This window comes from Polyergus mexicanus, unplaced genomic scaffold, assembly GCF_030449975.1.
Source record: "Polyergus mexicanus isolate NDT 795.1 unplaced genomic scaffold, iyPolMexi1.0 SCAF_16, whole genome shotgun sequence".
Lineage (NCBI taxonomy): Eukaryota > Metazoa > Arthropoda > Insecta > Hymenoptera > Formicidae > Polyergus > Polyergus mexicanus.
In genome coordinates, this window is record NW_027223336.1 from 6,494,090 (window position 1) to 6,515,061 (window position 20,972).

Below are 20,972 nucleotides of genomic sequence, written 5' to 3' on the forward strand. Positions count from 1 at the left end.
CTTCTTTTGTGATAAAAAACGGAATTTTCATAAACTTTTTAGTTTATTGCATTAAACTGCGCGTATAAATATAATGCTGTAAAAAACGTAATGTTAGTGCTACTATTAATTTTGTATTGATTATTTATGTTTCTTTTAAATTGTAGCATTTCATTGTCTTAACGAATGCGTAATTAACGGCAACAATTATGTATATTGACGAACATTCGTCTTATTGATCGATTATTATCAGCGAACGAAATTGTCGATACTTTTTCCGCGATATTATAATTAAGCGCAGCGATTTGCCGGCAACGAGTAATCGAAGAAAGAAAACGAGGCCGCCCCAGAACCACCCGTGGCATTTAAATCTACTTAACTTCTTTCCGTCCTTGCGTCTAAAGTGGATAAGCGAACTGCCGCCGAGAAGAAATCGTTATAAATAACATCTATCTGCTTTTCTTATTCAACTTTTTGTTTTATAAAATATGTTTAAATGGCGCAATTTCTTGCGCTGATTGCGACCAACAATATTATCGATTATCATTAATCCGATGATTGCTCAAATAATAATTACATCGAGAAAAACTCTTTGTAAATGCTGATGATGTTTGCGGATGTATATTTTAAATAATAAATATAGATATAATTGATTTTACGAATAATAGAAAAACGGCGGGATTATTGTGTGGGAAAGACTTCGACACTCGCTTCGATGGATTTATGCAATTCTGCATTCGCACTGGGAGCCGCCTCTATGAGATTTCGATTGCGAATCGATAGAACGACGCGGAACAACGGAATTGCGTAACGATTACGCTAATATGTCGTGTTGTCTAATGCGCCCGGCTGAACGTTGATCGGAAAACGTTTAATTCATGCGTCGTGCGTTGCAAGATACGCGACTTTGACACAGGAAATAGAAAGTAGTCGGTTTGCAGAAATTTTGTTTATAAAAAATATTATCAAAGTAAGGAGAACAAAATTCCCAGAGTAGAAAATTGAAACTCTCTTACCATTAGACGTCTCTTACGGCGCGCAACCGGTGCTTTCAAAATTTCATTAAAAGTAATAAGATCACGATTACTGTGCATTATATAATAAATTACACGGATGGATCGATCTTAACAATATAGATTGAAAAATATTTTTTCTCGATAATATATTGCTATATTAATTAATTTATATTTATATTTATTATTTCAATAGACTATGAGAAAAATAAGAATTGAAAGTAAATTAAAATGAAGAAAAGATAATTTTTTATGATGTGACAGAGATGTGTATGAAAAAAATTCTTGGATATATTGGAAAATTGGAATTTTTAATTTAAGTCGGAGCGCGCGTTTATTTTAGAACAAGCTATAAGATTAATATCAGAATATATACAAATAATAAAAGTATTTAGTATGATAATGATTATATATATATATATATATATATATATATATATATATATATATATATATATATATTGGAATAATATTTGTACGCAGCTCTCTGTCAAAAATTATTAAGAAAATACATTTCATTTTTAGTGAAAGAGAGCGCGTTTTTGAAAACCGCGTTTTCGACATTAAAGACATACTTGAAACGCGATTCCGCGATTGTTGTTTTGTAATTCGAATATATTAAGTTTGCCTTTCTTTTTTTCCAACATGTTTTATTAAAACAAGAAGTAAAAATTCCTTTATAACGAGTCTGTTTAGCCTTGAGTGTTCAGTAAATTGAAAGTATATATGGAAAATACATTTGGCGGAGAATTTACATAATTATAAATTTGTTACATTATCTATTTGATTTGATTTAAGACTTTCACGATTATTGCAATATAAAGTATGAAAATTTTATCTTATAATTTTATTATTTTTATAGTAATTCTATTGATTAATACAGGAAATTATGTAAATATAAATCATTTTTTATATTATATATAATTTTTATATAAAAAGGTATTCATTTATAAATTTATATAGAAAGGTATAAAAATATCACATCATAATATATATAAAATTGATAAGTTTTCTAGTAAAATTGATAAATTTTCTAACTATATTGAAAAAAGTTTAATATACTTAAAAAAAAAAATAATGATTAACTAAAATTGGTTCATAATTAGATATGCATTTTTGGCATCACAATCAATACGAATTGTTACATTAATCAATGATCCAATCGTGCAAGGCAGTGACATTGGTGCCGCTCTACGTCTCGCATTGCGTAAGGCTGAGCATTGTTTCGTTGGAACAGGACTAATCATAATTACCCTCATTATCAATCGAGTAATACCAGATATTATTCTGGGATATCGTTGACCCCGAGTTCGTTTCGCAGACGTAATAATCTTTACGATCACCGTAACGATCTCGGTGAGCTCGTTTCTCAAAAGTTCACCTTTTAAAAGATAGAAGATCATTATCCTTCGCTATTTATCATGACGTCAATTGTAATGCAATGTTTTGCCAAGTAGAGCCAAACAAAGATAATCATGAATGATAATCATTTGTAACGTCAACATGTTTTGATGCTGATCTTCTAACAATGATGATGTGCGACTTTATAAGCACAACGAAAGATTTATGCATTTGTTATAGAATCATGCTGCATTTTAATAAATCTATTAAAACAATTTTATATTTTTCTATAGATAATCTATTGATAATAACATGACAAGGCGTGTGCCAATGTTGTGCCAAATTCTGCATTTATATCTTTCTCAAAATTCTAAAACATATAAAATCCTAAATAAAAGACCTTAAAATCTCAGTTGTGTTTTGATTTTTATTGCGTGTGAAAACATAGCAGTGGGTCATCAAATATCTAATAGAAAGTTAAAGCCAATTTAGATAGCAAATTTTTAATGGACGGATTAAACCAGTTATATTTTATATATGCTAATTAGATTTATTTTATATGCTAACGCATCAATACACATATTCGAGAGTTAGATGAGCCAGTATCTCTTTTAATCTATATTTATCATTTAATCTCTTTAAGCTTGATCGCTTTCACCGATAGTTTCGAAATGTCTGACAACGTCGCCAAGCACGTGCCCATAAGTACTTTACGCGTAACCGATCTCCTTCGATATTTGGTCCATCTCGTGTCATCTGTCTTGCTTAAACCGATATTGCATATGTAATTTTATATATTCCATACATGACGTAACCGATTGCTCAGACCGTCAGCATCTACTTCGGCTCGCGGATTGCTCAACGCAGTGAGCGCAAATACGAAGCATTCATTCTTTTACTATCTATAAAACATGCATCTGTATCAATGCCGCCATATCGGCAGAGGAAAGGGAAAGAGGGTATCGAACCACTTTCGGGATCACTTTCACGCACAATTTCGAAACGGACGATTTCGTCGAGAGGATCTGGTCGAGAGGTACCTACAATTAAAACGATTACATCCGATTCCGGTTGGCTGGTGAAATTGCGCGCCTCTTACCTCTCTCTCTCTCTCTCTCTTTTTCTCTTTCTCTCGCCGATTTTGGCTGATCACCGATATACATAATCGGTATGGTCGTATCGCGCCAGCTAAATCCAACATAAAACTATGTGTGCGACCGACGGTGAAAGTGAACGAGAGTGGCGTCCAGTCAGCCGGCTCGTATTGTGCGTCTCGCAGCCATTTCGCGGAAAGGCACAACTTCCCTGTCTTCCGATTATGCAACCGGTCGGACCAGTTTTGGGGCAGATCGCCAAACCGTCCATCCCCATGGGCGTCGGCTAAACATCCGTTTCGGACCGGTTTTCAACTCGGAACGATTTATAATCGGTCCCCAGAAGCATCTCTCATCAGACCTTATCCATCAATATTGCTTAATCCTAGCATTATCAGCTGGAGAGAAACTTCTTTCGTCAAATGTGTCTTCTTTCATCAAATTTATCCTTCACCTATCGCTACTTTATTATTCTGTTGTGAAAGTAGGAGTTACAAAAAAGGAAAAGGAAAATAATTTAAGTAATCAACAGCATCTTTGCTATATATAACATCCTGATCATTGATAATTAAAATTATAAAACTTTAACAATTTAGTACTTGAAAATATATTGTAGTAATAAAAAATATAATTGATAGAAATTATTTCCTCTCGTTAATATTCTTGCTTATAAAAATTATCATTAGATCTTTTCGGGGAGCCACCGTATTATAGTATTCGTTTAATATCCGATCTCAAATTGAAAACAAAATTGAAATATGAATAATAAAATTATGAGACTTGATATATTTTGGTAACTGACGCCTATGGCTGGTATAACGTTATGTATTCCTTACAATCTACTGGATTTCTCGCTTTCAGATTAATACTGGTAGATATATATCAATATGAAATACGAATTTGAACGCAACGTTACCGAGGTAATGTTTAGTGCCCATCCCATGAAGTAATACTTTACTCACGTTAAGTAAGAATTTCAAAACAATTTCAGAATAGAAACTTAGAATAACACGATGCTTAATTGTGAGGCAATCTGCGATTTCATAACAAGGTAAATCAATTCGGGTAACTAGGTTCCACAGATTCTTTTTTTTTTTTATTATGTTCGTCAATTTTCGTATTTAAAGCTATCACGATTCTCGTGGCCGAGAGCGAATTAAAATCGCAAATCGATACGCGTCGTTGCGGCTAATGGAATCGCATATCTTCTCTTCGACAGGAAGCGAAATTATTTCTGAATTACATAAGAAATTATTATACGCTATATAATTAATTCTCGACAATTTAATCGTTGCGAAAATACACGGGAAGTTTATCTTTATTGTGTCAATATATGAAGATTGACGACACAGCTCTCTCTCATATTCCAATGTACAACTCATTGATATAGTCAATTGATATAGAAAATATTACAATTATTCGTTAACGCTATAAATTTGATAAAATTGAGGAAGTAAATTTAAAATTTTCCTTCTAATAAAAAATGTAAAGTATGTATAATAAAACGTAGAAAGAAATAAATGAAGGAAAACTTAATATATTTTTTTCACAATGTTACATTTGTAAAATAGAAAATATCAATTAATTATAAAAGCTATGTAAGTTCAATTTACATAAATTCTATGAATTTAGAAGTACAGTTTAATTATAATTAGAAAATCTACGCGATGTAAAGCAGAGAAAAATATAGTTTATAAACTGCATCGTTAACTTTGCAGTTATATAGTGTATCGGTATGATAATCAAATATTCCGTTTTCGTCGTCACGATAAGTATATGCGTTACGTTGTCGAGAAGTGATAAGATCAGGAATATTTCCGGTTGCGCCCGATAAAATGTCACGTTGTACGCTCGATGATGCAAGCATTTCTTTTTCCTTCGCGGTCGATTTCCGCGATCTTCTCCTTACGCAAGACGGGCGGACCACTTTCTGGACAGAGACCACCTTTGTGCAATTGCGTTTTAGTGACGTGTCTTTGCAAAGAATAATGGCATCTCTTGTCACTACTCGTGAAAGCTGTCGTCTTACGCGTCGACACACATTACAATGAAAAATCGGATGGGAATGACGGTAAAACAAAAGCATTTAATAAAAGCGCCGAACTTATTATTGTACGATTTTTTATTCGAATAATATTTATACGCGTTTAATTTGGCGTTTATATAATTTTTGGAAAAAATAGATATTTATTTTTGCAAAGATGTTATATTAAAAATTTAAATTTCATGTACAGTTTATTAATTGACTGAATTATATTGATTGAAAATTTTTTTCTAGATTTATTAATGAAATTTTTCGGATTAACTAGCATAATTTTAATATACTCAACATTATTAAAATCTTTAATATTTCGGTATACCAATTACTGTAACAATATACAATATATTAAATAATGGATTGATCGTAAATATATAATTATCTACATGTTATTAACAAATTAAAGCAAAAATAATAAAATATTGTTATTTGCATTGACGATTTGCGAATTCGTTAAAAAGTGCACGAGCTATCTAATGGTGGCGATAAAAGATATGTACAATGAGATGATGAAGGATAAAGCGGTTCGATTGAATTTACAAGTAATTTGACAGCACAAGCGCGATTTCACTTGGTACGATTTCGCTGACTTTCAATTACGCAAGATAAGGGAGCTGTCCGATATATAGGCTTTATTGTCAAACAACTCTTATACGTCCATTGAAGAATATCTTATTTCTACCGAACAAAATCCTTTCTTTCGACGAACGCGAAGGTAAGGATTCTGGTTAACGAGTTCCATCTTTATGTGATTGTTGCGAGGATCGATAAAAAAAGTTTGTTGAAAAAAGATATTTGAATACCTGGACGATATTAAGGCTTATTATAACTTGGTTTTGTAAGGATATTGAAAGAATTGGAATCGTTTCACAAATGTTTAAAAAATGAAATTGTTCGTAAAAGTGCTGTGATACAAACAGTGGTGCATTTACAACAACAAAGGGACATAAATTTATTTTGCTTATTAATAGTGAAGTTAATAATTACAGAACATGAATCATGAGCTGTTCAAGTGTACAAAATAATTTATGCACTAACATTCACGCGCGATACATACAATTTTTTTTCCCATGCACGCTTTATATATATTGTATATATATTTTTATTAATCGTAAAAATAAAAATTTATGTCTCTACGTATAATATGTCATAATTAATAATGCATTATATTTAGGATAAAATATGTACCATCTTAAAAAAAATATTTAGTTTTTGCGCTATGTATACTTTAGCGCATTTATTGGCAGTAATAATTATTATTTTCTTATTAACCGATTTAATTAAATAATATTTGAGTGAATAATTTAATTATTTTTGTTCAAGATTTTTCGGCGGCAATCTTATAGAATTATGATTATGCGATTTGATATATCTTGGCAGATTAACAATGTGTAGCGAGCTCTTTTACTTATTTTATTATCATCATCAATGCCCGATAATGTATTGGCTGCTCAATGAACTTAATAGAGCATCGATATTGCCCAAAGTGTCATGATTCCTGTTGTAATCCAAGACGCGTAGATCGATGTAGAACCGCCATTATAAAAACCACTACCGTAGACCTGCAGGCCTGCAGTTTCTATGCTCCTCTTGCAAAAGTCTCCGTCTGTAACAGGTTACAGATTACATTGAATTGCATAATTGCTTCAAGATTTATGAATCAAGAATGGTACTCTGCAAACAGTTAACACTTTACAGGTATTTTTATTTCATGTTCGATTAGTCAAAGTTTGTTCTCTAACAATTAGTAAAGTACGATATAACAAAATGTATTTAACGTAAACAAATATATTTAAATAAAGTCGTGATATTTTTTGGGCAAAGAATTTGTTATGGAGATCGAGCGATCGTTCGCTGGAGGCAGAAAGAGAGAAAATAAACGCTTTATAAAATTCCGTAATCTAGATCGACAGGAACAAAAAGAGAACCTTGCGGCGAGTAAAGGGAGAGGGGCGATCAATCTCCTTTTCCTTTCGTGACTTTTCTTTCTCCAGTTTTGCGGATATTCGTCAAATTCATCGACTGAATCGTGTGTCGTTCCGCTTGATTCGTTCGTACGTTAAAAGCGTTCCTATCGATCTTACGTCTCACCAGATAATGGTTTTTTTCCCGCGTACATATACAGTTTAATCTCATTGTCAGTTGTAACTATATCGGAAAGTACGAAGTAAGGCTACTTAATAGTAACACGTTTCTTTTATTATCTTAAATCGTGCACAATAAGATTGCTTCGTTCAGATAGTATGACGTATTAATATGGTTTTTTTTTTTATAAATGACATGGTTGCGCTTGAGAAATTAGCGATCTTTCTTGTGATCATAAGTATTACTGGAAAAATTTAATAACATCAATCTCTTCGAGTGAAATATGATAGGATAATTGGATAATACACGGCTATATAGAATGAGTTCATAGAATATTGATTCCATTGAAGAGATAGAATAATCTAACTTTTAATTATATACAGCTATACTTTTTTGCAGCGCGTGTATAGAGAGCGAATTATTTAAGATAAATTATAGTCTGTGTATTTAAGTAGTATTTAACTTTTAATTTTTGAATATAAAGATGTTTGAATGCATTTTACGAAAAAAAGGTCGAATTGAATTTTCAGATATAAATTATATTACGTTTTATGATTTCTTTTATCGTGTTGTTACATATAAGTTTCGCATATATATTGTATATATCTGATCTTTCCATCAAAATTATTTTTGAGAAGAAAGCTCTGTTTGCTTGGTATGGCTAAATGTTTTATTTATGCGTCATTTCTCCCATATTTTGTCGATTGTTTTCGTTAAAAATATTGACAAGACGTGCACGGACAAATTATGTAAGAAGAACTGCAAGTGTCCAAGTTACTCTGAAATTCAGGTTAAGCTAACGATACTAACGTTGCCTGCATAACCGTTGCAATCGGGTAAAACGAACTTCTGCAATGCAAATTGATTATTCTCAAACAACTCTCTAACATTACGTTGTGTCTTTTCACCTGCTGCGACTGGACATGAGGAATATATTTACCATGACTAATCCGTCTTCTCATTTCGTGATTTGCATTTTCTTTACGTTGTGTGCATAAAGAGGAAGTTCATAATTTTAATCTTTTTGAATACATCTAACACACACACACACACACACATACATTTTGATTTCAAGACAATCCTCCTCCCTCATATCTTTCGTCAAATTATATATTAGTATAATTATTTCTTATTGCAAACTAATTCGATCCAACTAGATCAACCATGTGATCAATGATCTCATTACATAATATTACGTACGCTATAAACTCGAATGATTTCTCGATCCGGCTCAATCACGCGTGCCAGTTCCTGATTGACCGCGTGAACGCGATATTCACTCTCACGCGAGAAGAGAGACGGCGGTGCATGTGCGATGGGAAAGAGAGACCGCGTCTATGTCTATAATATCGGTATGTACGTGCATGTGCGAATCACGGCTTCCCTTCGCGAGAACGGACGGATGCATCGGGGAACTATTACGATCGGCGCAACTTATACTCGATCGAAACCAGAGTGCCAGTCGGTCGTCGAACGTGAATGTCTCACGACTCTCTCGTTTAGCTCTCCTCTTTCTTCTCCTCGCGTCTTTTACCCCCGCCGCTATGTTTATATTCTTTCCTGGCTCTCTTCTGCCCCAGCTGTCTCTCCTCGTTTCGCTTTCGCAATATTGCTAGTCCCACGGGTCCAGGAACTTCACAATCGGGTTCCCCCGAGGTCGAATCGCGCCGTTTTTGCGTTCCATCGCGGAGATAGCGCGAACCTTTCCTACCGTTATATATAACGAAAAAAGAAACCGTCTCTACGATAAAACTAGAAAGCCTTCTGGTCGAATAATTCACATCGCTCGCATTCACTTTTCCATCAACGCTGCAGTTACGTATTTTTTTCTTCTTTTTTTGGAACGAGTTAAATTCCTCGCTTCACGATGAATGATATCGTTTTCATTATCGTTACGCTTTGATTTTACCGAAATTCTTGCCCGTTTCGCTTTCGTTTCCTGGAGATGTTTTTTAATTTATAACGTTTAATACGTAGCGCACACATACACACATACATGTGTTACATCGTTTTATTTTATTTTTGAGAATTTATAATTTATTCCGCTCGAAGTGCTCCGCAATGTGCTTTCGAAATGCATCGACATAATTTATGGGATAAGCGCGCGCAGCGCGATGTATTCGTACGTACGTATTCGAGTTCTCTCTCTCTCTCTCTCTCTCTCTCTTTCCTATGTAACAGTTTTTATATAACGTTTGTCGGTGACCGGTGTTAAAAATTTGGCAAGATGTATGCTCTGCTAGGTGCAAGACGTTAATCTCAATAATTTTGTCGTACATCAGATATCGTAATTCACAGTCGAATGTCGTCATACAATGAACATTTGTAGCGCTTACCCCTAAGTAGTACGTGGGAACTGCAACCTTCAATCTGTTACGGTAGGAAATTGCATAATTTGTAGCAAGTTACATGCGAAAGGCACCGGGTTCGCACTACGACGTTTCTACAACGATACGTCAATCGATTTCTGCGCCCGCAAAGTCCGGTTGTAAATATAAATAATTGCTAATTATAACTGAAAACGCGCGTAAAATATCATTGTAAATCACAATACGCAATCACAATACGAAATCACAATACGAAATGTATTGCAGTGGTCGAGTTATCACGTATAAATTAAATTAAATTAAATAAATAATGTGTTTCTTACCGTATGACCAGCCGACTACTTCACCCGTTCTTAAATTCTCGGTCCTCAACCAGTCCTCCAACGGCCGGAAGTATTCCCTAAGAGCGGATCCGTCTAATCTGAACTCACCAGTGGCTTCCCGGAGCGTTTCCTGCCATGGGATGGACGAACCCTTTTCCATCAATCTCCTATGAACAATACGTTTGTATCGCTTCATTAGTTACTCGAATTCTTAATATAATTGAATATTATTATTAATATAAGAATATATATATATATACAGGATGTCCTCAATTTAAATGACAAAACTTCAGGAGCGTGTAGGGGACCGAAAAGCTAAGACAGAAAGTCCTTTAGAGGTTCGCTCGTTTTTGCTCCATTTTGGAGAAAATCACAAAAAAAGAAACAGAACAAGTTTTCGTTTTTTTTACTTATTTACTTACATTTTGTTTATGTTATCATCTATTTAATGCAGATATTGTTCAAAATGTTGCCCTCTTCCAGCAATGCAAGCATTACATCTAGCACTGATTTCATTTATTGCAGCTAGACATTATTCTAGTGATATTTGGTGCACTGCATCTATGATTCGGTTTCTTAATTGCTCTCTTGAATTGATTGACACCGTAAAGGACTCAAGAGAGCAACTGTCAATGAGAGATTGAATTTTTGCGATTTTCTCTAAAATGGAGCAAAAACGAGCAAACCTCTAAAGGACTTCTTGTCTTAGTTTTTCGGTCCCCTACACGCTCTTGAAGTTTTGTCATTTAAATTGGGGACACCCTATATATCAATATTTTTATTATAAAATTTCTAAATCATTGAAAATTTTGACAAAATTTTATTATAGCGAAGATAGAATTAAATGAGAGAGAGACTTTAAAAAGCTTTGTAAAATACTGCGGATCTAAACGTAACTCCAATTTAAAAAAGTTGCTAAAATTGTTAATAATCTTTGCTAGATTATATTTAATAAAGGTATCTAGAACTAGTATTTGAAACATTTAGTAAGGATATATTAGGTGATATGAAAGCGTATAGATCGCGCCATTGAGAAAAATATTACACGTCATAGAATCCGGTATAATGATTACATAAAGGCTAACCTCAAGTGATTTGCAGGTGTATATTATTCAATAATGCGTACATAGTGTGGCGCTATGAGCTATATATATGGCTCAACATTCTTTCATTCTTTCATTGTGTTTCTTGCACAGAATGCTTTTTGCAAATATATCGGGAGAAGGGGAGAGAACGAGAGAGCATAAGAATTGCGAATTTATGGAATCATGATAGCAAAATAATATAGCACGTGATGCATAATGAGAAGTATAATGGCGCGCAATTTTATAACTTTGCCGTCAATTCCACAATTTTCTAATATTAGGGATATTCATCTCTAGTAATCTACATTTGCTATGTGGTGACTCCTACTTTGACACGCTATAATCCGTTTATTCGCTAAACCGTTTCCACTGCGATTTCAATCTGCATAGACGATTTATTTTACTTTATGACAACGCGGAATGTTACCGAGAAATTTATTATATTTTACTGCTGTTTAAAATTTTAGAGAGGAATTTATGTATATCAACATCGACGTAATACGTTTGACAATTACGAGCTGTTTAATTGACTTAGCTATATTATTATCTTGTACGATTTATATTTCTTTATTCTGTTTAATCTTTTACTCGACCTTTTTCTTCGGCAATACTTTTTATTCTTATCTAAATGTTAAAAATAATACAAAAAACATAGAAACGTCTTATAAATATTTTGCAATTAGTATTCCCTGTTTTATGAATTCCATTTCCTTTGTAGTATGTAGAGTAGAGTAAATATAAATAAAGAATCTTTTGATATATATGCGCTTAATATTTTAATTTTATAGACATATATATATATATATATATTTCTTATTTTCTCTGCGAAATAAAAATATAATTCTGTAGAATAGTAAAGAAACGCGAAAAGCTGTTACATTCTTGCTTTCTATTTCGCTACATTGTCAAAAGTAATCATAAAATGCAAATTTAATGAAAGGAGCGAGACAATAATAAATTAATCTTAAAAGAAGATGAAGGATAGAATGCAAATAAATTTCGATCAAGTCATCAACTTTGTCGAAGATTAAACGACGATTTAAAGGCGATGCTACGGTCTGAGAACTGGTGCATCGTGCCGATGAGGTTGACTGTTTATAGATACGCGGTTATGCAACAGTGGCAGTATCCCGCGCCTCTCAAATCGATTGCTGGCGATCAACGGCGAACTCTCGCAACGTTTCCTCTGTGCATAATCACGGGATCGCTACGATATTATAGCGCAATGCTCTCGGTTAACAATGGATTTAGCGTATTCTTATTAACTTTGATACTCGTTTAAAACATTTCGCGAACATATAAAATGCTACGCTGCGCGATTTTTTTCCTGTTTTAGCTGTTGATTGTGATTTAATGCTCGACTTGCATTTTTATGAGATTTTTAGAAATTTTTTTTATATTTGTATGGTTACATATTTATAGCAATTGTTCAATTTTTGCATATCTTTCTGTACATATATAGTAATATAAGATAATTAAGAAAAATTATTTACACATTTAGAGCTTTAATTGAGATTTTTTTATCAGATTATTTTATCAATTATACTCAAATCTTTCACAATAAAGTCTTTATTCGTACATTCAATACGATTCATGAAACTAGGCCGAGCAAGAACGGTTAATCAGAGCAATATTATTATTCATGTATCACTTACAATATTATTTCAGGGCCGTGCATCGGTTACCGTTACATCATAGTGGCTATCTAACTGCAGTAATTTCATGTTATCACAGACCGAGGGATAGCCGCAATCGCAATCGCGGCGCCGGTGTTACGAGATACGAGCCTTTTCGCTGTGCGAGATTTCGCAGAAATCAATCTCGCCTGTCGCTTCCGGTTCCTTCGAGAGAACTCGCTCTCTCGGAAATAAGAAACCTTCATGCATCCGCTGTGCCTTTCGTGGGAAATTCTCGATTCGATTAATAAAAATATTTTGGTGTGTCCAATGGGGGACTCGATCTCTCCCTTTTTCCCTCTATTTTTTTTTCTTCTTTTTCTCTCTCTCTCTCTATATGTACATATATATATATATTTGATTTTAATTTCTAACGATCATGTAATATCCGTGTTTGGCACGTAGACAAAATCGGTACTTTTCTGTCGACGATGCAGTGATGCATTTCACAATGCTGTATGCGTGTGAATGTTTCTGATTAGATATCAACAGACAGATATCACGTATTTATCACAAGCGTGTAATAAAAAAAGGAGTAAAGTCACAAAATTATCGAATTTAGGAATAATACATAAATACCCTAAAATAGTTTATCACATTATTATTACATTCTCTGTAATATAATCATAGAATTTTTAATTTATCATTGTGAGAAAAATTTCTATATTGTATAAAATGCCGTAGAATATTCTAAGAGGACAGTTAATTGCATTTAAGATATAAATGTTGTACAGAGTATATCGCAAAAAATCAAAACTTTCATGTGATTCCTTTCCGATCCTCCGCGTGATCGTCCGTGACAATCAAGGACGGAATACCAATTTGCATTTGCATTTGCATTCAAATCACAGCATCGATAGCTAGCGAACGAAATAAATCAACTATGATGTTATTGTATATCTCTTTCGCAATTCAGAAAATCAATACGTGATCAAATAACATTAATGAATATAAATATGATGAATATAGTAATGTAAATAAATATATAAATGTAATTGTATATAACATAAATCAATAAAATACTTTTATTAATTCCACATGAAATTTTAACTTAAACTTTGATCACAAAACGTATGCCATAATTTAAGATTGCTAATCAAAAATTTGACATCTCAAATCTATGCAAAGATTAAATTGGTGAATAGTAAGATTTCTATAATATCCTTGAACGTGTAAAAAATAATTGCACTTATCGTTTGCGTAGAAAATTGGCACAAGAGAAAAGAAATTAGCAGACAGTAGAATCGTAAAGCTTTCCACGCTCTATTCAAAATGGTATTTGCAAAACTCTCCTTGCTGATTTCAAATGTTCAATTGTATCGTGCGCTTTAATCGGCTTATGCTTGCGGAAATGCATGTCTATATTACGCGGCTATCAATAGTGACTTGTGAGTAGTAGAGCACTTCACTAGCCGCGCATGCGACACCCTCGAATCTTGCGTAGCGAAAACGGAAGTGTAACGCGTAACAGGCTCTCTCGAGCGTCGAGTTTCTTTGCCGTATTAACTGCAAACTCTCTCGTGATATGGTAACCGTTTGCATTCCTTTACACGACACACGCACGTTTTTTTAACCGCGGCTGCTTTCGTAATCGTCATTGTCGTCGTCGCGTCGTAAAGCGAGAGTTCGAGATTGTCCTTCGATTACAGGAAGTTAGCTCGTGCGTTCAGCGGAATCTCGATTCTCGTACCGTGAATGATCTCCGACTGAATTTCCGTTTCAACACCGATAATTCGTAATGCACGGTTCGTGTATGTATTGTATAAAAGTCCGAATAATAAGTGGATATTTTGCAATAATTATAATTATAATAGTTATAATTTTTATTGCACATAGATGTATAAATCCTTATCTAATTTTTACAAGATATTTATGACTATATTGATACATATAATGAAATTCTATTCTTTGAGATTACTTTTGGCTTCTATGCGGAAACTATGCATATTGTAGGAAGCCTTAGCATAGTTTGGCCGGTTGCCAAGAGATTTCGATCTACGAACCCCGACCATCTTTATACGTGGAACAATCCTTATCGAGTTTCCGCTTGCCAAGAGAATTATACATATATATATATATATATATATATATATATATATATATATATATATATATATATATATATGCAACTTTCATCATGCATAAAACTTTGCTCACGTTACGTTTGCAAATAAGCACGAGCAAGTCCGCGAACTCATAACTCGCAAGTAGATAAAAAATCGTAAATGAAAAAAAAAAGGAAACGAGAACGTTTCTGCCATAAATTATTTATCGCGTTTGAATAATATTGTTTACCGTCTAATGCTTTTTATAATTTTATGCAATTTTTCCGCGAATACAATTTTGTAATTGCGAAAAAAACACAGGCGTTTCGATTAAGCCTGTATGTTTTATTTTTTGGCTCTTCTTTTATAGTAACAAATATTGTACATGCAACAGATTATCTTTCCTCGCGTATCTTGCAACATTTTATGGCGAACATCAGTTTTATTGTATCGTCTTATATTAATCCAATGAACGTGCTAGAACTTAATTATTCAACATATTTCGCGAGTCATATGTGAAGGTCGATCAGATTTTTAAAATCTTCTTATAATATTTAATCGATACTACATCAATATACATTTCATTTAATAGATATTTAAATTATATTACACCACATATTTCATATCATATATTGTTCAAAGTTTTACTGCGTGTAATCGATAAAGATTATATAATAAATGCCAATGTATTTGTAATATCAATATTACATTCATTTCATATTTTTATGATTTTTCCCAACGTTTTGCATCAGTTTAATCACGTGTGTTTGCCGTTCCACAAGCTAACCGCACCTTAATCTTCGTAGGCGGCTATCAACAATTATTATTTTTATTATTGAGATATTTATCTCGGTTGAATAAAGTTGCTGGAACGACACGACGCGTCGTAATAACGTCGAGAGACAAATACCGGATTGGCGGAATTGCGGAACCAAATAAAGAGATTGCTCTCTTATTAACCCAGATAACGTTCGCCTAAAGATTGCAGCTCGGAAGGCTGGATCTGATCGAGAAGCGATCGGTGATGTGAAGTTTAACCGAGCTTACTTGAATTCTCAATCGATATACAATAGAAATTGATGAAAAGCGCGTGTATATATGTGTGTACGTGCGTGTCGTGTGTGTATGTGGATGAATGCGTATATACGAATAAAGATAAAAATTATTTAACTTAACTTTCGAATAGATGCGAGCCACAATTCACCGTTAAAGTGAAGGCGCCGTCAAGAGCCATCCGGCCTCTTGCACTGTAGACCGATACGATCTAACAATACGCATCATTACAGTGGCATACGCATCTTGCAACACTCGCGGGAGGATCATGATTATGCTCGCGTGTGCATAATGCGCCCCGTAATCAACGACGCAAAACCGCAATCCCGGCGCCGAGCATTTTCGCGTCAAAGCCATGTAAACACGATGCTACTTTAATGGAACAAAGGTGTTCGCTTAGCACTATCCTTCACAAAGCAGCTCACTGTATTATTACATATCCCGCGCATTATGTCACGCGTACTTTAATTTGACAATTTTATTAACCATTTACAAGCAAGGGTTTTATTGTTTCTCACAATTCGGTTCTTAACAATTTAAAACGATTATAGAATCAGAAATCTTCTCTCGCCATATTTAAATTTTAATATTATATCTTGAATCGTATATATATATTAAGATTTAGAAGAGATTTATACTTTGCAAAAAGAGGATATTAAAATACATATTATAAAAATTGTTAATATACAAAAATTTGTTATAAATTGCCGACGAAAATCATTGTTCAACGTACGTTTCAAAATAGAATTAGGGCTTTACCAATTTAGGATCGTTATTTCTTCCTCAGTACCGACAATTGTCAGTATTACACAAGTTACAGCCAGTAGTTACTGTCTATACCGAGACGGGCGATTATTCGTAAGATATCCATATGAGAACAAACTTTACGAAGATACGTAATAATGAATGTCGAAATCATCTTAGAGATCCTCATTTTGTGCTCTATATTCCAAATGTATACTACAAGTTTTATAATAGATGAGAAGATTATGGGATTGTGTAACGATGAATAAATGCGCAAACTAAATGCATTCAACTAGTCATCTGCGCGGTGGTGATAGAAAACTAAGTTTGGCGGATTTATAAGCGCGTAATAAACTTAGTAGCCTCGAATAAACTGTAATTTAATTTCAAATATCGATGATAGTAATTTACGCGACAATTTAATTTACACAATTTGCATTTATGATATATCACAAATAATATTGCATGTCTATGTCTATAATCAATTCACGAATTTGAATTTTTTTGAATAATTCAGCGCGCCCGAGTGTAAAAATTGCGGTGTCAAGGTGCTAAAAATGAGAACGTTTTGCATATTGAACGTTTTGCGTATTGAAATTAATATTTTGCCCATTTATAAATTTCTCGAGACGATCGGCCAAATAACAAGACGCGACGATCTTCTTTCGTTCTCTTTTCAGGAGGTTTCGATTTCTGTACGGGTGGCCATCACGCGTGCATTAATTTCTACATAAATTTTAACCTTGAATCGTAAAAAAATTCGGGGCCAAAATGTCAAGACCTGGAACGAAGCTACGATCGAGTTCACGGCCCCACCTTGCTGTGTGGTATTTTACGGGTTCCTGACATTTTGGACTGGCTTTGTGGTTGTATAGTCGAGTCAAACCAAAAAATCTTGTTTACGAAAGTAGTTATTAGTCGTCATAATTAACAACTCTTGAAAACGAAGTGGGCAATAAACGTGTCGTCGCTATCTATGGCAATTTCTTCTTTTTGCGTTCATTCGAGGACATTTTCAGCAATAATTAGCTTTTATCCTTGGAATTGAGAACTCTTTAGAGAAGACTATTGCAATGGGATTAAATAATCAACTTTTTAATGTTAGACTTTGCAAAATTAGCGAAAGATAAATTTAAAATAAAACATTTATATAATATAATTCCAAATATTATATCGTTTTGCGATGTATACATAGACATATGCATGTATCTTACAGTATTTATAGAGAAATATTTCTTATTAAATTTAATTTTTTCAGCAGTCTTTTCTCTCAATATATCGAAGAAAATAATTATGCATAAAGCAATAAATGATAAAGTCGCAATATCATTGAGCGATTTCTTTTATCCTGTTTCCTTTCTCGCGCTGTTGTGTCATTCTCCATGATTTAGATTTTTTATTTAACCTAAATTACAAAATAGTTTCCCTATTTAAGTACGCGCGTTAGATTTTTATTTTTGTTAAGATGTATAAACATTTAAATGATCAACATTTTATGTGAATATTGTTATTTTAGATACGTATCTCATGCAAAAAAAAAAAAAAAAAAAAGATCTGTGTCAATATTTTTTTGTTAATTACGCATTAATATCCGTCGATGTTATCGAGTATCTTACACAGTTACCGAGTTATATATTCGCCTGCTCTGTACGAGGTTTTAATGCACCGTTCGGTCCGTCAAGCGGTACTTATGTTTTTCTACTTCCACAATACACACCTACTTCGTATTACGTGTTGGACGTTAAAATATGGTCGCAAAATAGTAGCGCAGTTTTTTCAACCGTAAAAATGTGACGCGATCCGCAAGCTCCGATATACGAAAAGTTTGCTTTTTTTCGCGTTTCCATTTTGCTCGCGGATAGTCTTCAACGAAGTCGCCCGAAGTGCTGGCTGCAATCGATCTCGGCGTTTGTAAAAAACGTGCCATTGCGAAAGCACACGTAATACACGTAGATTAAAAACTGATTATTAAAAGGCCACTTTTACGCCTGCGTTTCCGCTTTCGAACGGGCGTGTACGGCAGATTTTGCGTAAGACGTAGCGTAAAAGATGACGCAGAAACTTTCTGTTTATTCGGCTTAAGAGAACGGCGATTTATTAGATTTTTCCATACTCACCCTAAGATTCCGCCGGCCGCGGGACTTCTGTAAAAATCGCATCTGTGCAGCGGCCTCCTTGGATTGTCAACGTATCTCTGTCCCGCAGCCTGGCAGAGAGCGCGATACAATTGGAATTGAAGGACGCCAGCCACGAAATTCCTGTAAAATATGAGAGAAAGCTAATTAGCTTATATCATGCCTCTTATGCGTATCTCGACATACTTAATAAGCATCGAATCAGTATTATATGAGAAGATATATTACAGTAGAGGTAATTTCAAAAAATAAAATGCGCCCATAATGCAAAAATTTAACGGTCATTTATTAAATCAATAAGTTTATGTTCCATCGCGCCTGACAGTTTATTTAATTAATTAATTTTAAAATATATGATTTTGAAATATTAACGGCTTGAATAATTTATCAACAAGATGAGAGAAAATATAGCAAGAGATTCATGAAAATATAAAAATCATATAAACTTGATAACAATGATGTAATTCATAAAATTATGAGTTAGTATAAATCTATAAAATCTTAATTGTTTACATTATGTTATTTGTAGGGAATGGTCTAAATTTAAGACAGAACAATTATTTAAAAGTAGTTTATTCATCCGGGTCACGTCTAAGATGCCAATTTTCGTGAATCTTGAAGAGCCATCTGCAAGGTTAGCGTTAACAGGGTCAGGGAAATTACGAAGAATCTCGATCTCTATATGGAATGAGTAATATGACGGGAGATAGAATACTCTCCCCTTCTCAGCATAGAATAAAATTGCCATCAGGTGGCTAAAAAGAGAGGACGCTCGGCAAGACATAGGTAAATATATTGCCGTTTCACCGAGAGAGAGACTCTTCATCGGCAACGACCTTTACGTAATATCATCCAGGCGATCCTCCCGGAGATCGCGGTTCGGTATTACGATGGGCATTCCGACACTTCTACTTTCCACGATTGTAACGGTTCCCTCGTACGAACCTGTCGTTTGAAAATATATACGAAAGTATATGTCGTAACACACGCGTGACATCTGAAAATATATTGCGACTTGCGTAGCGTAGCAAGCATTAACCATAAAGTCATCGACGAAATTAATAAAATCCACGATTTCCCACTTTAAATACGTTTCAGGAAGGAATTTAAAAATACGCAAGCCGTCTCGGATTCATCATCATAGCAATTCTATAATTGGTTTTATAACCGATGTATAAATAGCTATATTAATTGCAATATTTCTGATTATATAGTAAGTTATTGTTACGCGTTAATTAACGAATCTCGCACATCATCGCAAAATTATGAGCAAAGAGATTTCTGTAAGCAGTTGAATTCAAGATACTGATAATCTGATGACGCACCGGAACATAAAATTCGGCATAAATTTTGTCACATTGCGAAATTCGGCGCAGTAAAATAACTGATTTCGCAATTGCGAGTGTTTTTGCTGGCAAATATTATCGATTAACCTTTCTTGCTCACCTACATTTAACGAGTAGGCGAACGCATTCAAATGGCATTGCCGGGAAGTGAAACCAAGTCATATTGATATTCAAGGGGAAGTAATCGTATCGCGAGAAAACGATTGAATCAGGTTATACGGTTGGATAGAGTCGAGGTGAGACCTTCGCCCTGAATGGCAGACATCGCGATAGCTTCGATTATTTTGATGTACTTTTTCAGTTACAGAGAGAATGATGGTAAGATCTCATTAAAATTGAAATGATAAGCTCGTTATTAATATCGTGAAATACGAATAAATATGATGTAAATATGCGACAGAAAATTTTCATATAAAAATTCTTATATAAACTTTTATATAAAAGTTATATCGTTTATATATCGTTTACATTATTTTATATTATTAAATCATGTAGTAAAATATTTTACATGTATCCTTTTAACCAATAAAATATATAAATTCTATTAATCTTCCTATACATTTTAGATAGTACACAATTTGTTTAACTCGTTACACACATTGAAATTTTCTTTTATTAAAATCAATTTATAAACTTTTCTAATTATCAATCATTTTTGTGCCAAATTATTAAATATTTTTCAGAACAC

General features: G+C 33.7%; 1 protein-coding gene across 1 annotated transcript in view; it reads right to left on the reverse strand.

Annotated features, from left to right (window-relative positions):
* Positions 1 to 5,710: 5,710 nt before the first annotated feature.
* Positions 5,711 to 20,972, reverse strand: part of Ance-3 (angiotensin-converting enzyme Ance-3) — a 56,215-nt gene continuing 40,953 nt past the window's right edge. Inside the window, exons 11-13 of the mRNA XM_070309280.1 lie at positions 18,921 to 19,061; positions 10,201 to 10,367; positions 5,711 to 7,071 (exon numbers count right to left, since the gene is read on the reverse strand). Coding sequence (XP_070165381.1) covers positions 6,926 to 7,071; positions 10,201 to 10,367; positions 18,921 to 19,061 — 454 coding nt within the window. The 3' untranslated portion in view covers positions 5,711 to 6,925. The remainder of the gene's footprint in view (positions 7,072 to 10,200; positions 10,368 to 18,920; positions 19,062 to 20,972) is intronic.